We start from the raw sequence: 17965 nt of genomic DNA on the forward strand, positions 1-17965 counted from the left end.
AACACTTCCCAAGCTGCAGACAATCTGGCTCTCTGTGTGTAACTGGTCATACAATGACATTTCCAATACTTAACATGTTGCTGAAATTTCCTTACCAGATTTTCACTTTCTTCATGCAGGAAGAGTCAGAACAGGAATAGATTTCTCTTCACAAGTTCACTCCCCATGGAGATGAAATGAATTTATCTCAGACGTGCAGGCTTCTGAACCTAAATCACTCAAAGCGCTCAGACATCTGCTTCTGGGCCCAGACAACAGAGGCAGCTGGAAAAAAAGACGACAATTCATCCAAAATCCACACTAAGTCAACATACCATCAAATTAGGGGTGAGCATGAGAATCTGAATACTCGGAAGTGACAGGAATGAAAACAATAATGAACATGAAAACCTCAGAACATTTCGCACCAAACTCCAGCAGCGAATACACAAAAATGTGCAGAAATGGGGCCTTATTAAATGCAACTTGTTGAAACCAAATTAATGTTCTTGTATAACATTTTTTGTTTAATTTTGTTAAACAAACCATTTTAAAAATGCCACACTCACATTGCGAGATGCTATAAAAACACCAAGATGCAATGCAATGGTCAAAAATGCATGTATATAGAAAAAAAAGTACTTTCATAGTCAAAATGCACATCTCTAAATTAAGTATTTCTTTTTTCCACACTCTGTTTATTACATATAATACATCTTAACGTAAAAAACAAACAAAACGGTTCAAACAAATGAAGATATCAAAAAGAAATGTGACTAGAATACATTGAGAATGAGTTCTTTGCAACTTCATGGCATCTAACCATATTGTTATCAGCTGTACAGTATATAACTCTGCAAATATTGTCTTTTAATATCTAGTAATACCCAAAATATGCTTTAATTAGGCAGACAAGAGTTGAACTAAATAGGGAACATTTATATAAAATACTTTTTTTACTCCAGCAACATTCAAAAAGTCAGCAACCGAATATAAAATGAAATGTCAAACTGATATAACTCAAACCGTAGAATTAAAATCACTAACAGTGACTGTGCAAAACAATATCTCACGTACAAACTAATGGCCCCAACCCAACATCTGAGATATTCAGTTCAAGTTATGCTACAATTTGTTCAGCGTAATGCATATCTTTAAAAAAAAAATAATAATGAGTTAAACTATAAATGTAAAATTACATTAATATATATATATCCTCCACTATTAACAAGTGGGCTGTGATTCATCTCTATGCGTTCACTTTCATCAAACAGATATAGTGTCAACCACAAGGAAGATTTAAGACCGAGCCAAGCTCTGACATGTCCTCACAGAAATTATCATCCGACTCGATGTACCGTCCTGCTTCAGCAACCATCCTCAAGAGTGAAAACATGATAATAAGTTATACAGTGCATAATTTCCCATTACACCACTAATGGAACGGCACTCCTCGAAAGTCAATAGGTCAGATACAGAACGGGAGAGAGAAATCCTGGAGTTCCCATAGCCTGTTTGAGAGATAAAAGTGGTGAAAGAAAGTTGTGGTAGTGTCACAGACTACCAATGTTGGGGAAACTTTTGAGTTTCTCTGGGAAGTCGTCTTTATAGAGTACAGGATCGGCACGGTGCTCGACAACCTTCAGAGGCATGGTGCCAAACACGGTGGCGAACTTGTTTATGCACTCAGACCTGGAAAGGAAAAAGAAAGAGGCTGAAAGAGTGGAGGACAAAGTGAAACAAAATGCCTGGCATTCCCAGGACCCTGCACTTATGACAGGAAACGTATCGAGAGAGAAGCATAACCAGAGGCAGGAACCCCTTCATCAATCTAAACAAGTGTGACCCCTGGAAGGGTTCAGCAGTCAACGGAGTCCCTGATTGGCTGCTACCACTCCACATTCACTTCAAGGTCAAACACTCTCTCGCAGACAGCTTCGGCTGCTTTAATTCCTCAAACAAAGCTTGGATGTATGAAACCAATCATCAAGACTGATTATGCTTCAGCGGATGAGGAAACGGTTGTGATTTTCAAGGAAAATCATTTCAAGGCTTTCTAATGCATGCTTCGGCTGGTCCATACTTGAATTGAAACACAGAATGAATCAATGATTTGTGGTGAACCTCTGACAGAGAGGAAAGTCACAGTTCTTTGAGAAGGAACATTTTATTGTAAGGTCCAGTGAATCTGAATGTTTTGATCTGAGAGCACAGGAAAGTATCTCCTGTGCTGTGCTACAATGAGCCAATTGTTGGTTAAACCCACAATGTGTTTCAGATGCCAAGGATGCTGCCAGAGCCCCCTCTACCCAACAATAGGGAATCCCTGTTTATACTGTACCTCTCCACCATGTGTGTCTGGTCTAAGGACAACCCGTCAATGGCTGTGCACTCCGGGCATTTGAATTTCTTCCGAGGAGTAACCTAGAGAACGAGAGAAACACAAATGTTATGTATTTGATTTGTTTTAACCAAGTCAGTTTTATTGTGAAGTTGTGTTCTGTTGTAGTTATTTGAGTCCATCTTACAAAGTAAATCCTAAAATAAAAAAAACATTTTTGGTCTGACCAATTTTTTAGTCATAGCAGATTTACAATTTTGACATTTTGGTGTTTTTTCACCTTTCCATAAATACCCACGAGTCAGTCTGGTATGCCCTACAACAATGTTTCTCATTATCTACAGTCCTGGTGACCCACCAACCAGATGGTTTTAGATGTCTCACATCAGATTCAACTCAGACTTTTGACTTCTAAACATTCTGGGAATTGGGTCCCAAGTAGGACTGGAGTTGAGATACACTGTTCCGTAAGATACCTTGTATACATTTGTTTTTGTTTTGTTTTTTTTTGGCAATTTTATATTTAATAAAAAAAACGTTGAAAAGTATACAGCTAGATTGTAAATATATTGTTAAATACAAAGACTCCGTAACAAACGTATTTGTTTATTTATTTTTATTCATGTCTTTTTTATATATATAAATCTGTCAAAAATGCCTGAAAATTGTTTGAAATATTCACAGAAGCAAATTGTTACGAGTTTAACTGTTCAAATGTTTGGGATCAGCAAGACTTTTAATGTTTTTTTTAAAGGTTTCTTATGTTCATCAAGGCTGCATTTATTTAATCAAAAATACAGAATAAAAACTGTTATACTGTGAAATATTATTTTATTATATAAAATAACCATTTTCTATGTGAATATATTTTAAAATGTAACATATTCCTGTGTTGCTAAGATGAATTTTCAGCATCATTACTCCAGTCTTCAGTGTAACATGATCCATTAGAAATCATTATTATCAATGTTGAAAACAGTTGTGTTGCTTAATATTTAGTTGGAACCTGTGATACTTTTTCAGGATTCTTTAATAAATAAAAAAGGCATAAAAGAACAGCATTTATTTAAAATAATCTTTTGTAACAATATAAACTACAATTTGAAAGTTTTTATTCTTTTTTTTTTTAATACTTTTAATTCACTAAGGATGTGTTAAATTGACAAAATAAAAAAAATATAAACACAAAGACTTATATTGTTCGAAAGGTTTATATTTTGAATAAATGTTGTTCTTTTTAACTTTTTATTCAAAGAAAAAAAGAATCACAAGTTCCAAAAAATATTAAGCAGCACAACTGTTTCCAACTTTAATAATAAAAGTAGTAAATCAGCATATTAGAATGATTTCTGAAGATTGACTTGAAGATTAAAATAGAAAACCATTATTTAAAACTGTAATAATATTTTACAATACTACTGTTTTTTAATGCATTTCTGATCAAGTAAATGCAGTCTTGATGAGCGAGAATTCTTAAAAAAATACATTACAAATCTTACTGATCCCAAACTTTTGGGCGGCAGTGTATATCATTAGAGAGATAATTAGAAAGCAGAGACCTTCCATTTTTATTCAGTGTAAAACTCTACAAGCATTTTATCTGTTCTTAGCTCAAAGCGGTCGCCAACAAAAAATAACTGCCTGACCTACATGTGTCTGTAGCTCCCAATTTAAGGCTGAAAAATCATGACACACTCCTCATATTAAAAAACAACAAAATCTGACACAGCATTGATAAGGTTGTTTAATAATGAGCTGGGCCTGCAATGATGGGCCTCTGTGAAGTGCGTGTGTGTGTGTTTGGGAGCTGAGTGGGAGGAGATGACTTGATGACAGGTCATATAAGTCAGATGTAATGAGAGAGCCGTCCGTGCCCGTGGCCTAGCTAAACTAGCGTATCTGCCACACTCATTAGACGAATGATGTACGACCCCTCTGCACCATCCCTCCTTCAACAACACACACGCACACTTGACTGACACTCTCCACAGTGGGAGCGCGGGGTTGGGGCACTGGGAGGTGTGGGTGATGTGAGGATGTGGAGGAGAGAGGGGAGAAGGTTCACAGCGTAACTGCCTGCAGAATGAATGTGCCCCAGTGAGCTTAGAAAAACAGAGCGTGCAGGAGAGAGGCAGACAGTGACATCCAGATAACAGAGGTTAAGGCCAGGACTTTACAGGCCGAACAGCACCTGGACAGAGTCACTGTAGACTACAGTCTGCAGAGGCTGGAGGAAAAAGGCGAAAGCTGATCAGAGACAGAGCTCCAGGGAACACTGTCAGAATGCCCACATTCTTTTAGGAAACGCCCACATAGATTTTTAAGGGATAATGTATTTTTTCTTAATGTATGTGTTTTTTTTTTTTTTTTTAACAAAAGCAGTTAATCATGATCTATTTGTCAACCTGTCTGACTTAAATAAAAGCCCTAATAATCTGCAATATTATTTATTTATTTATTTATTTTATGACAACACAAGACTACTGTTGAATCCCAAGTGCTACGAGACAAGTAATACATTTCACAAGAGTTATGAGCTTGCAGTCTTAAATAAATATGATGGGATTTGGTTTCCTCACTGTACAAACAGAATTACACTACAGTTCAAAAGTTTTGGGGTCAGTAATATTTGTTTTTGAAAGAAATTAATACTTTTATTCAGCTAGGACACATTAAATTGATAAAAATGAAAATAAAGTCATTTGTAATGTTACAACAAAACGGTTATATTTCAAATACATGCTGCTGAACTTGCTATTTATCAATCCTGGAAAAAGTGATCACAGTTTGCACAAAAATATTAAGCAGCACAACCGTTTTCAACATTAATAATAATAATAAGAAGAAGAAATGTTTCTTAAACACCAAATTAGCATATGTAACCCTGGAGCACAAAACCAGTCTTAAGTAGCATGGGAATATTTGTAGCAATAGCCAAAAATACATTGTATAGGTTAAAATGATAGGTTTTTCTTTTATGCAAAAAATCTTTAGGATATTAAGTAAAGATCATGTTCCATGAAGATATTTTGTCAATTTCCTACCGTAAATATATAAAAACTTAATTTTTGGTTAGTAATATGTTTTCCAAAGAACTTCATTTAGACAACTTTAAAGGCGATTTTCTCAATATTTAGATTTTTTTGCACCCTCAGATTCGGGATTTTCAAATAGTTGTATCCTAACAAACCATACATCAATGGAAATCTTTCAGATGCTGTATAAATCTCACTTTCAAGAAACTGACCCTTATGACTGGTTTGTGGTCTAGAGTCACATATTAGAATGATTTCTGAAGGATCTTACTGACCCCAACCATTTGAATGGTAGTATATGTAGGAAATATCAATACTGTGAAGATTTTGACTTTTGACATTAGTTTCCACTAGTGATTTGGGTGGACAAAAGAAGGAGCTTTGAGCGTTGTGTATTCTTTTTTCAAAAAAGCAAGAAAAATCTGGTTTTCCATAATATGGCCCATTTGATTCCCTCCAAAGTAGTTGCAGAACCAGAACAATCAGAGACTATCAGAACACAATGGACCATATCATACTCTGCGGTTATGTTACCTTTATTGGGGCTTTGCCAGTGATGTTGGCCACAAGGAAATTCATGGCAATATCCTCACAGTTCATATGAGCATCCACCCAGTTCTTAATGTCCCCGGGCATTTTGTATGTGTAGAGATAGTTGAAGTACTGGAAAGGAAAAATAAACTGATGTCAAAACAACACGAGAAACAAATAATTTTGAATTACAAATGACAATAACCTCTCTTGATCTCTAAGAGACACCATAAAGGGAGGACAGGGACATTAACAAGATTTTGGCTGAGGACAACCCTGGAAAGTAGCAGGTCTATGATGGATTTGTGCTTTACCTTATGATAGAACGCAGCTCCAGTCAACACCATTGACACTTCATTGGTCCACTCAGATTCATATTTCCACTTGCCCATTTCGTGGTCCCATAAGTGGAGCCGTCCGGGATATCCAACAAGTCTATCTGGAAACTCACGCCATACCTGCACACAGAACACATCTGAGGCATAAGATAAACCCATCACAAAATCTAAGACCATAAAGGATCAGTCAACTATTCAACAATTAGAGTTGTTTTAGATAATCCTGACTTCAAAGAACAGTAAACCTTGAATATCAAAGGTTAAACCAATGAAGTTTAGGTCTAACGGTTTGTTAATCCCAAAAATGACAGGCAGGCCTACAGGATATGATGTAGAAATTCTTGAATGTCATTTCAGAGTAGCAAAAGCAGCTAGTGTTTTAGCCAGGCAGCCATGTCTAAAGCTGTCTTCCATTTCATACAATTATCCATAAATTACACTTCATTCTCTCAATAGTGTATAAATGCCTGCAGGTGAGTTGAAGGCAAGCCTGTAGCCATGGACAGCATTGCTTGACCTGTCATCCTTCATATTTATAAAAAAAAAAGCTAAATTATAAAAATAGAGCCTTCAACCATAAGGGAATGCTTTGAGATGCCGAGCACAGATTCAGGCAATAGAGGATGGATCACAAATCCTGCACTGCATATAGGCTCAACTTTAAGTAGAAGTGACCCTAAGAGGTACTGGGATCACAGTTCTGCTCTATCATTGTTGTGCATGTGGGGAAGATGATTAATCCCTAGTTGCCCCAGATACAACCTCTGGAAATACTGTCAATTTAGGCAACTACTTCAATCGAATCCACTTAACTGTCAAGAAAAATGGTGGTCATCCAGTGCGATAATCTGTAAGTCATACGCAGACTAAGAATATTAACATTTCTTTCAGTCTGAATGATTTCAAGGCATTTTCAAACCTGTAGTTTGTCTGTTTTGTTCCTACACAAACCAAACTAAGGGAGAAAAGGCACCAGATGCCAAAAAAAAAAAAAAAAACTCAGCAATTATTACAGAAGGTTCAAATACTCACTGATGCTTCAGAAGGAAAAACAATGCATCAAGAGCTGGGGGGTGAAAACTTTTTGCATTTAATGTAAGTATCTTTTGTAGCTTCTGAGGGGCAGTACTAAATGAAATTTGATATTTAGGCAAAATCAACAAAAAACACAGTAAAAACAGTAGTATTTCAAATTAATATTACAATTTAAAATACTTTTCTCATAAAAATTTCACATTTTCGTAACTCCAGTCTTCAGTGTCACTTGATCCTTCAGAAACCATTCTAGTATTTCTCATTTGAAGCTCAAGAAATATTTATAATCAATGATGAAAACAGTTGCTTAATATTTTGTGGAAACTGACAATTGTTTTTCCAAAAGAACAGTTCAGAAGAACAGTATTTATTTGAAGTGGAAATCTTTTGCAACATTAAAAATGTCTTTACTGTCACTTTTCAATTTAATGCTTCCCTAGTGGAAAACAATAAATTAACAAAAAAAAAAAAAAAAAATTCTTTCAAATTCTTGACCCCAAACTTTTGAACAGCATATGTGCTATGAAAGAGGACTGGTTTGCGACTTCATGCAGCTTGACTTGCTTCAAGCTACCCGTTTATACTAAACCTTCACTGTAGTACATATTTTTTGTAGTAAGTATTAGTACGCAAATCAGGATTCAGTGCTTTTATTACCTCGTATCCAAACTGCAGCTCATCTGAGGTCAGCATGATGATGTCATCATCAATGGCCAGGACAGCTTCTGTTTCGATCTCATCAAACGGGAAGAAGCGATTGCTGAGCTTATTTTCTTTGGTGCGAACCACTTTAAGAGGTACTGCGACTTTGGGCCAGAGTGACTCTGTTACAGAAAGAAGGAGAGAAAGAAAACAGTGAGCTAATAATAATACACTGTCAGTTTCAGAGAAGATGAAAAACTATGAGAGATGGCAGCAACTGTGGAAAAGAGAGCGTGGGTGGATAAGTCTAAACACATCACTGAGTAAAAGCACATATGAATCTGACCACACTTACATTCTTCTCAAGGCAGAAGAGACAACGCTCTTTATTTTCAGTTGTGTAAGAGCTTGGGAGGAGTTCAGAGCACGCAGAAGACAGATGGCACACACAGTGTCACCTAATAAAACTGATGAGAGAAAGTCTATTGGAACTCAAACACAGAGACCCTAAGACTGAGGGAGTCTGCAATTATCCCGCTACCCCAAAGCAGGGGTACAGACCCTGGAAATCTCAGGAGATCTGGTATGAGCTCATCTCCGTTAGGTCGACGCAATTCAGCCTACAGTGTACTTTCACAAGATCACACAACAAACTATGAAGGGGGGAAAAAAAAAAGAAAAGAAAAACTATTTCCTAACTGCCGGAAAACCTCTCTGGCCTCAGACAAAGGCTGAAAGAAGAGCCAGATCTTCACATGCAAGTAAGCTGATATTGTCACCACATCCAAGCCTGGCAGAGAAGATTCAACAAAGACAGAAACAAACACCGACAAGATGGACCACAAAGACAAGTAACATTTTAACAACTAAAACTAACCGGCGTAATCCAGAGCGGCACAATGCACAAACTTAGACGTTAACACATCATAAATCTGCAGCATAAGAATAAGCAGGAACCTCGACTGAGTCAACTTGTGTGAATGCTTTTTAATGGCCTGTAATCACTTCCTTGCCCTGTACTGAAATTTCACTTGGGCTGTACTTTATGTACGAACATTTTAAAAGAGCTTTAGCAAATTATATCCCCTGTGACACCACCATATAAAAGCTCTCCTCCCGTCCAAGTATTAAGCCAATTGAGAAACTCCCCAAACGCAGTCCTATTGTCAGAAATGGCCAGCACCTCATTAAAATGACAGTCCGGACTTAGGCAGCTAAGGCTGTTCGAAATAAACAAACATAATCAGCAATGGACAAGGGTGTGGAGGAAATCCATCCTCATCAGAGCCTGAGCCCCAGGTTGACCCGTGAACAGACCTTATTAATTCTAATAGGTCACAAAAGCTTGAGCCTGGCTTCACTGACGCCTCTAATCAAAGGCAACAGCGAATCATTAGTCTACCTCAAAGTATTTCCCTTAATAATGGCATTACTCAAATCTATGGAGAGGATATATTTAATTTCCCATTCCGCTTTTTTCCATAAACAGATGCATACCTAATCGCCTTGTTAAGCAGTATCATTAAAGGCAGAGCTACAATAAATAACTACTAATATCAGCTTATTTGGACATGTCTAATGCACCATAAATTTGACCACAGCTGTAGGAAAAGGGAGACCGCTATGGAAAGCGATCCTTTTGGTTTGACAATAAAGTTTAAGGGTGGACGTCTGGTGAAAACAGGCCATATATCACGATGAATTAAAATACACTTAATTTGTTTAGTCAGAAGTAATAGGATCCATAGATATTAACAGCTCACAGACAGTCAATGAGAAAAGCCAAATTTTTGCTATTCCTCCTCACGTGCATCTACATGCCAGGGGCAGCACCAAACACTTGGGTTCTTACTCCATATCTGAAGATAAACCAGAGAGGTTTGGCTACAGACCAAGGCACATCATGCTTTCAATTCTCGAACCTCAAGAGGAACATGATTTGGCTACTCACTGGCTTATTCATCTGTTCCATATCAGGAGTTTCATGTCTTTTGTAAAAGCCGCACAACTGCATTTCATACAAGCATCACATTCTCTTTTTTTTTTTTTTTTTTTTTTTTTTTAATAACTGGAGCTGTCAGAACAACAGTGTAGATTTAGTCACACTCTCTCTTCAAATTCAACAATTTGATAGTCAAAAAACACATTTAGTCAAACTAAATAAGTTTATTATTCTGACAGAGTACAAAATTATATTGAAGTTTTGCCAGATATCAATAATATTTGTCATAATGTCATTAATTATCTTCATGCCGTGCCAAACTAAAAATCAATCATTGTAAATGTTAAAAGTGAATAGCATCAAAGGTTTACACTTAACAAGTTATTGAGTTATGAGAGCAGTTATGAGGGCAGTTTTGAGGGCAGTCATGGCCTAATGGTTAGAGAGGCGGGCTTGTAACCCGAAGGTCGCTGGTTCGATTCCCGCACCAGCAGGAATTGAAGTTGGGGATTGTGAATAAACAGCACTCTTTCGCCTTCAATACCATGACTGAAGTGCCCTTGAGCAAGGCACTGAACCCCACTTGCTCCCCGGGCGCTGGAGCAATGGCTTCTCACAGTGTGCGTGTGTGTTCACTTCTCACTGCTGTGTGTGTGCACTCGTGATGGGTTAAATGCAGAGGACCAATTTCGACTATGGGTCACCATAGTTGACAGTACGTTGTCACTTTCACTTTCAAGTTGGTGTTTTAAAGATTAGCTTTATATGTATTACATAATGTCCTATGAAGTCAGTTTTATTTTCTCCCAAATTCCATTTCTTTCTCCATATATATATATATATATATATATATATATATTTTCCATTTTAATTTCTCTGGATTTCATGTTTTTTTTTTCTGTTTTATTCTGTTTTATTTTTTTTTTTTTCAAATTCAGTTTTGTTTTTTACCACATTCAGTGTTTTAGATTAATTTTTTTCAACTGTAATGGCTTTATTCAATTTAATAATTAAAAGCATCTCTAATAAAAAAAAAAATTTTTAATATTATTTTATTTACTTCTTTTTTCCAGAAATCTTGTGTTGTGCATTTATATTTTTCTGGTAAATAAATTCTGCTAAATATTCCTTTAAATATTTAGCAATATCCTTTGGTACTGTCATTAGATTAAGTAATATACTTCTCAGTTACAGTTTCTTTTATTTTGATGGCTGTGAAGTTTTTGAAACAGTAAAAAAAGTGATTCTCATAGCAGTTCTAGAAATTATTATACCACACAGTATTTTATGGCTTAATATTTACAGACACTAGTCCATATTGCGTGTGGATTTAAGTGTACTGACCTACTTTTGATTTATTCGTCCAAAATTTGGAAGATTCCTTGACATGCCACGTTATACAGTAAATTAAATTTATATGACTGGATTCCACAATCTGTCCGTGTTTTCCACATCGCGGAAATAGTATAACAGTATAACATAATAGTAAAGGTCATCTAAAAGTAAAAATAGAGGAGATGAGCGTGCACAATTAAATATATAAATATATTATATATAAAAAATATACAAAATATATCCAATATAGCCAAAATATAACCAGTGGCCGAAACATTACATCCCTATAATGCATTCCTACAACAATGTGACACTAACCTTCAGGGGGGCTCTTGTTCTGGTTATTCCACACCACCAGTAGTTTGGCCAAGCTGGGCACCTTGGAGATCTCAGTGATGACCCTAAAGAGACTTTCGATTCGATCGTAGGTCAACACCACAGCCGTGAACCCAGGTGAACGTGGGGGTATGAGAGGAAGGAAAAGTGGACTGTTCACACTTGACCATTTCTGTTGAGATAAAAAAAAAAAAAAATCAATTTAAATAAATCAGTGGGAAACTCAATTCAGTGTATCTGTTTTCTTATCTTTATAACAAATCCAAGCACTTTCCATGAGTTATTTAATGACTTGAAGTGCAGTAAGATAACCAGCAGCCTTAGCCAAAACATGGCTTTATTTGGAAACACGCATGGACTATAAAATTTAAAGATTACTGAGAACGCTAATAACCAGCAGTGGTGGGTAGGTGATTAAAAGTGGCATGGAATGTCGAGCGCACAACCAACAAAGTTTAGAGCTGAGTTAACAAACAGCTGGAGCAGCATGCCATGACCTTTCATTGCGCCAAACATTCACCTAAACATTTCCCTTCAGACGAAGAAGAAAAAAAATAAATAAAAAAAAAAAAGCCAGGATCTCTATTTCAATAACCAAGAGAACTACCAACAGCTAGACTTGAAGCTACCCAATAAAGCATTTCTATCGTGACGGTGCTGCAAAACTTCTATCGCAGTTTAATCCGCTGAATGCTTTGTGTGCATAGGTGCTACATTCCTTGCGGTAGTCTAAATTTCAAAAAATGGATGGATTATGACAGAATGTTTTCCTTAACTGACCTAAGTGAAATCTGGCAGAGAGCAGAAGACGACAACGTGAAGATCCAATACACTGTGGTCAGATATTAAGAGCTAAATGAAATACTTCCTTGCTTCAGGCTCTTTGTCATTCCATGGCATCCGTCCATTCTTTTCCTGTTAACTGTTATGTATCTGATGTTGATTAGAACGTTAAACTTCCTGGTGTTCTTCTTAAAACAAAACGCAAACATATGGTATCCACTGAAGCTTGGTCAAAACATCAACAGCTTTTAATATTTCCCTTCCTACAAAATAAGTATAGAAACTGAGAACTTAATTCCACTGTCAAGCAATTGTCATGACCATCAAGTCTAGTCAACATCAACTTACTATGTTTAATCTCATCAAGAGACCATCAACATTAGTCTTCTGTACCCCTCCTTTCCTCACTTCATAAAACTGAATTATTTCTGGAAATACTTATTTGGGTTGAGCATTTTATAAAAAATAGTTAAATATATAAAACTGGATCTAAACTCTTTCAGTTTTTGGGTATATAACGATTCTATTTGGATCCCTTAGTTGCATTTTATAAAATTTGAACTCTGGTACAGCAGGGGTGCAGATGAGTCCTGGCAGGACCGGGGTGAAGCAGGGGTGCTGGGACGCTATCGGCGTCAGTGGCTGTCTCCTGCCAGTGTGGGGCTTGGCTCATCTTCCTGGCCCGCTTTAAAACAGCCTGTAAACTCCCAAAGATGCACGGACTGGAGCCCAGATCAAGTGACGCTGTAAAGTAAATACTGCGAGTGCTTAAAGGGCCTCTGATGCGGTCATGAACACTGCTGTTTATTGGCCTGAAGGATAAGGACTGAACGCAGACTGAGTACACAGACTTTCTTTAGTGTTCATGGTCTCTTCTACTTTGTCAGTAGAGAAGAGACACAAAGCAAAGCGACAAATAACAAACAGCTTTGTGCAACTCAAACGTAAAAAAAATAAAAAACGAATGCTTCACTTTAAAGGGATAGTTCACCCAAAAATTAAAATTCTGTCTGTCAAGAAAATGTTTGTTCTTTTTGCACGCAAAAAGTATTCTTGTAGCTTCCTAACAATACGGTTGAATCACAGATGCCACATGGACTATTTTAACAATGTCCTTAACTGCCTTTGCCTTGCGTTGCTGTCTATGCAGGGTCAGAAAGCTCTTGGATTTCATCAAAAATATCTTAATTCATGTTTTGAGGATGAACAGGTCCTACGGGTTTGGAACGACATATGGGTGGGCAACTAATGACAGAATTTTCATTTTTGGATGAACTATCCGTTTAAATTTGAAGACAGCTTTTTCCCTCACCAAAAAACCTCAACAATGCATAAGGACAAATTTTGACCTGGTTTGAAGAGATTTAGTTATTTGCATTATTTGCATCTGGTGTACAGATCCTAAACTCTGTAGTTGAAACTAATGACATTTTTATTCCTATAAAGAAAAAAAAAAGACCAAATCTTTCACTTTGTCTATGTAAAATTCTCACTTTTGGTCTACGCAGGGTCAGAAAGCTCTTGGATTTCATCAAAAATAACTTAATTCATGTTTTGAGGATGAACAGGTCCTACGAGTTTGGAACGACATATGGGTGGGCAACTAATGACAGAATTTTCATTTTTGGGCGAACTATCCGTTTAAATTTGAAGACAGCTTTTTCCCTCACCAAAAAACCTCAACAATGCATAAGGATAAATTTGAAGACCTGGTTTGAAGAGATATAGTCTGAAACATTATTTGCATCTGGTGTACAGATCCTAAACACTGTAGCTGAAACCAATTACATTTTTATTCCTATAAAGAAAAAAAAAGACCAAATCTTTCACTTCGTCTATGTAAAATTCTCACTTTTGGTGTGAGGCCTCCATTTAAATTTTCCTCATAACAGTACTAATAACACTTCCTTTAATCAAGGCGTGTGTCTGATTAAAAAAACTAAAAAGGCCTCACAAAATAAGACCCGCAAGCAGAGATTCTACGGTGCTGATAGCCTACAGCAAGGGCCCGTTACACCCTCCTATCCAGCAGCTGCTGAAGGTGCCCGCAAATAGAGAGCCGTGGTTAACCAGCTCCCTCGCAGCGTCCGCCACGGTCTGTCACCATGGACACAGCCGTCCTTCGTACAACATCAGTCAACCATCCTGCTAATAAAAAACAAACTTTATATGCCAATGGAAATTTCTTTGAGGTGCCTGACACGGACACCAAAAGCAAAGGGGGAAATAATTAAAGTACCACTGTGACATATAAGTGGTAAGATGAATAAAGAAGAACACTGGGGTGTGGTGCGTATAAGCGCGGTCTGAATGCTCTGATCTAATTGGGCAGGCTCCAGTGCGGTTCGGTGCATGTTGAGCCTTTGTGATTTGTTAAAGTAAATAAGCAGGAAAACAAGACTAATTTTTTATTCCGACAGTCAACGCCAGAATATTTGCCTGCGGTTAGTGAGTGTTCACCTGCTATTTGGAACAAGCCGTAAATGACCGGGTTCTCAACTTTTGGCTTGTTTCTGTGAATGCACATTTGCTCAAACCAAAGCCAGCCAGACTCTCCGAGCTCTGAAATGCGGTGCCAAGAAGTCCCATTTAAATCTCTTCATCTATACTTTCAAATGCATCATACGGACAAATTTCACCACCTAAAGACAAGGCCGTTATTATGATCTCCAATACGAAAGTGTGCGGGTTAGGTACAATTACTCAAGAGGAGCTTGTTATTGGGCACCAGAGTTCTTTTGTCACACGTGAAAAGAAGAGGTTACAGGCGGCTCGAGTGATGGTGAGGGATTGCAGGCCGTTTCATGTGGGCCGAGGGGGCTTGGCGAGTCTTGCAGCTGGGATCATACTAGTACAGCTTTGGGATTAGTCGAAAATGGAACCCAGATGAAAGCATGGACGCCTGTTCAATTGCAAAGGCTCAGTGCGCAGAACATTTACCTCCAGATTCTTATTGAAGCTGATGGGCAGCGATTGCTAACATCACAGAGACCGGGCTTAAAATAAGAGCTGCATTCTAAGTGGCAGCGGCTTCCTGCAGATTCGAACTGTCGGGAACAGACACTGGTCACGTTGCTTTAGTTTCATCCTTCAAACAAATGAACAGTGCCTGCCTTCCTTCCAACGCCAGAGAGAAATACGATGAGAAATGTATTCATCACCGGGACACATAAAGCGCATACATGTTTACAAGCAGTAGCTTATTTTCTTTAACTCTATTAACCTTTCCAGTTATTTCGGCATTTAAAAACCTGATCTGGCATCCCAAAAACGAGTGATGTTAAGAATTCTTCACAGATAATAAATGTATGATGGAACATAAAGCATGCGTTTGGTAAGCAGAGGATGAATGCGAGTTCCCTCAGAAGTCAAGCACAAAAAGCTGCCTGTCCTGACGACGTCTCCTAAGGCAGAGCTGGGGAAATGTGCTTTCAATTATGTCCCGGTGGATGTAGGGAAGCAGAACAAGAAATGCACTCGATTTATGTACTGCTCCGATTCTGCTCAGCATGTTTTTACTGAACATTCAGAAAGTATTTAATATTTCCCGTAATGTTAGCAGTCAAACTGAGACAGGACTATTAGCCTCTTGAGAGTCTGGATTCCTTCATTTGATCTGAATGGTAGCGTGATGCTGAGAACTGGTGAAGATAAAGAAGAACAACAACAAAAAGAAGGAACAAAACCTCTCATGAACTTCTGGAGCAAGCTTTGACTGTGTACAAAAAGAGAGATGAGGTGAAGGAAAAACAATGTTGGATTAGTCATTCTTTGGGATGCTGCAAAGCACGAGCTGGGGGCTGTGCTCAAAAGTGTCCTTCATGTGATGCTGGAGTATTCTGAAGCTCATAAGTGCAATGTCTTTACAAAGCTGTCTGCGGTCACTGATGAGTGACACCATGTAAAATAACATGGAGTTGAAAAGTACAAGCCCACTACTTAATGTTTTAACGCCCTTTTCAGATGTCCATACACTGTATTCCAAAAAAGTCACCAATGAAAGATTAAAAATCAGCATTAGACATAGTATTAATTATTTTGAAGTGCTAAAAATAAATAACCCTTGTGAATTAGTTGTAGTCGACTTGGTGTGAACAGACACCTATAGTCAATTTGAGAAAATTTAGCTTCTCTAAGAAACAGTCATAAGTAATATGTGAGGAGAACTAAATTTAAATGGTGAAATTCATTGTGTTCATGTATAAAAAAAGGTCCAAAAATGATACTTACAACTACAAAAGGATTGTTCCACTCTTCGTAGGTACGAGCTGCATAGGGGTAGATGCGATCGTTAATGATCTGGAGAGTGGTCAAGCCAATAGCCTTCATGGAGCTGAAGTAGGCTTCCCAGAACCAGCGGGCCTAGGGAACAATAAATGGCATGACTTTCAAATATTTGTGAAAACAGCAGCAAAGCACATACTGATAAACAGAAATATATAAGCACACAAAACCCATGTGAAAGATACAAACCAAAGGCATAAGATAAGGCCTCTCACATCCCTTAACTCCCACCATCCTGCTCGTGCCTTTATGACCCCGACACACTTTCAAAGGCAAAACAGCCCATTAAAGACTGGTGACATGACTGCAGGGACCATTCCAGACGGTTATGAGCCCTTTAGACTATCAGTCTTTTAACTTTTCCACTCAAGTGGCACTGAGACTGCAGCTAAAGTTTAAGGGCAGAGGTCAGGTCATTTTACTTCGCACTAGCACAGGGACTGTAATGTATTTATACTTTTGCCATGTTTCTTGAATGCTTTTATAATGCTGATTAATATAGAATACAAAAGAAATGTTGTTCTTTTAAACGTTCTATTTTTTTTTAAAAATCCAGTTTTCAACATTGATAATATGATAATATGACATGTTTCTTGGGCACCAAATCAACATGTTAAAATGAATTCTGAAGGGTCATGTGACACTGAAGACTGGAGTAATGGCTGAAAATTCAGCTTTGCCATCACAGAATAAACAATAATTATTTAGTAATGCTTTTACAGTATTTTAATCAAATACATGCAGCCTTGGTTTGGACCCCAAACTTTAGAACTGGACAGCATATATGAACTAAAATTAGAAAAATAAATCCATAATACCATTAGAGAAAAAAAAATAGCCTATACCTTTCTAGTTACTACCAAATTTTTATAGCTGACCTAAATAGGGCCCTTTATTTTTTTCAAAATGCTTAAAAAAAAAAAATTTTCCCCCCAAATTCTGCTTTTTCAGCTGTAATTTTTCAAGATTTCATTTTTTTCTTTCGTTTTATTTTTTTTATTTTCTGTTTTAATGGTTAAATAAAAAAATATTAACCAAAAAACTTACACAATTCAGCAATTTTATTCTTTTATTTTGACGGGCTGCTGTAAAGAACTTTACGGTTCTGTTTCTTTTTTAGATGACAATAGTTTTTTTTTTTTTAAAAAGAAACGGTAAAAAGCTCATGAAGTAACTCTCAGAGCCATTCTACAGATTATGTTCATGTACCCACATATTGAGGTGGAAAACACTGCCAGCATCAGTACGTGCGTACTAAACGAACATGCAGGATTAATTAAATAGCATTTTTGCGGCATAATATTCACAGACACTAGCCCATATCGCAGTTTGATTTAAGAGTACTGAGCTACTTTCGATTTATTCATCCAGAAATTCCGCTAAT

General features: G+C 37.2%; 1 protein-coding gene across 2 annotated transcripts in view; it reads right to left on the bottom strand.

Moving 5' to 3' along the window:
• Positions 1-472: 472 nt before the first annotated feature.
• Positions 473-17965, bottom strand: part of ext2 (exostosin glycosyltransferase 2) — a 30306-nt gene continuing 12813 nt past the window's right edge. The window contains exons 8-14 of one of the 2 annotated variants that reach the window (XM_051115272.1): positions 16528-16659; positions 11497-11686; positions 7917-8083; positions 6201-6344; positions 5890-6018; positions 2321-2403; positions 473-1671 (exon numbers count right to left, since the gene is read on the bottom strand). In XM_051115272.1, coding sequence (XP_050971229.1) covers positions 1533-1671; positions 2321-2403; positions 5890-6018; positions 6201-6344; positions 7917-8083; positions 11497-11686; positions 16528-16659 — 984 coding nt within the window. In that variant the 3' untranslated portion in view covers positions 473-1532. The remainder of the gene's footprint in view (positions 1672-2320; positions 2404-5889; positions 6019-6200; positions 6345-7916; positions 8084-11496; positions 11687-16527; positions 16660-17965) is intronic. The other variant, XM_051115271.1, reaches the window with a different exon arrangement.

The sequence above is a fragment of the Labeo rohita genome, chromosome 7, assembly GCF_022985175.1.
Source record: "Labeo rohita strain BAU-BD-2019 chromosome 7, IGBB_LRoh.1.0, whole genome shotgun sequence".
Lineage (NCBI taxonomy): Eukaryota > Metazoa > Chordata > Actinopteri > Cypriniformes > Cyprinidae > Labeo > Labeo rohita.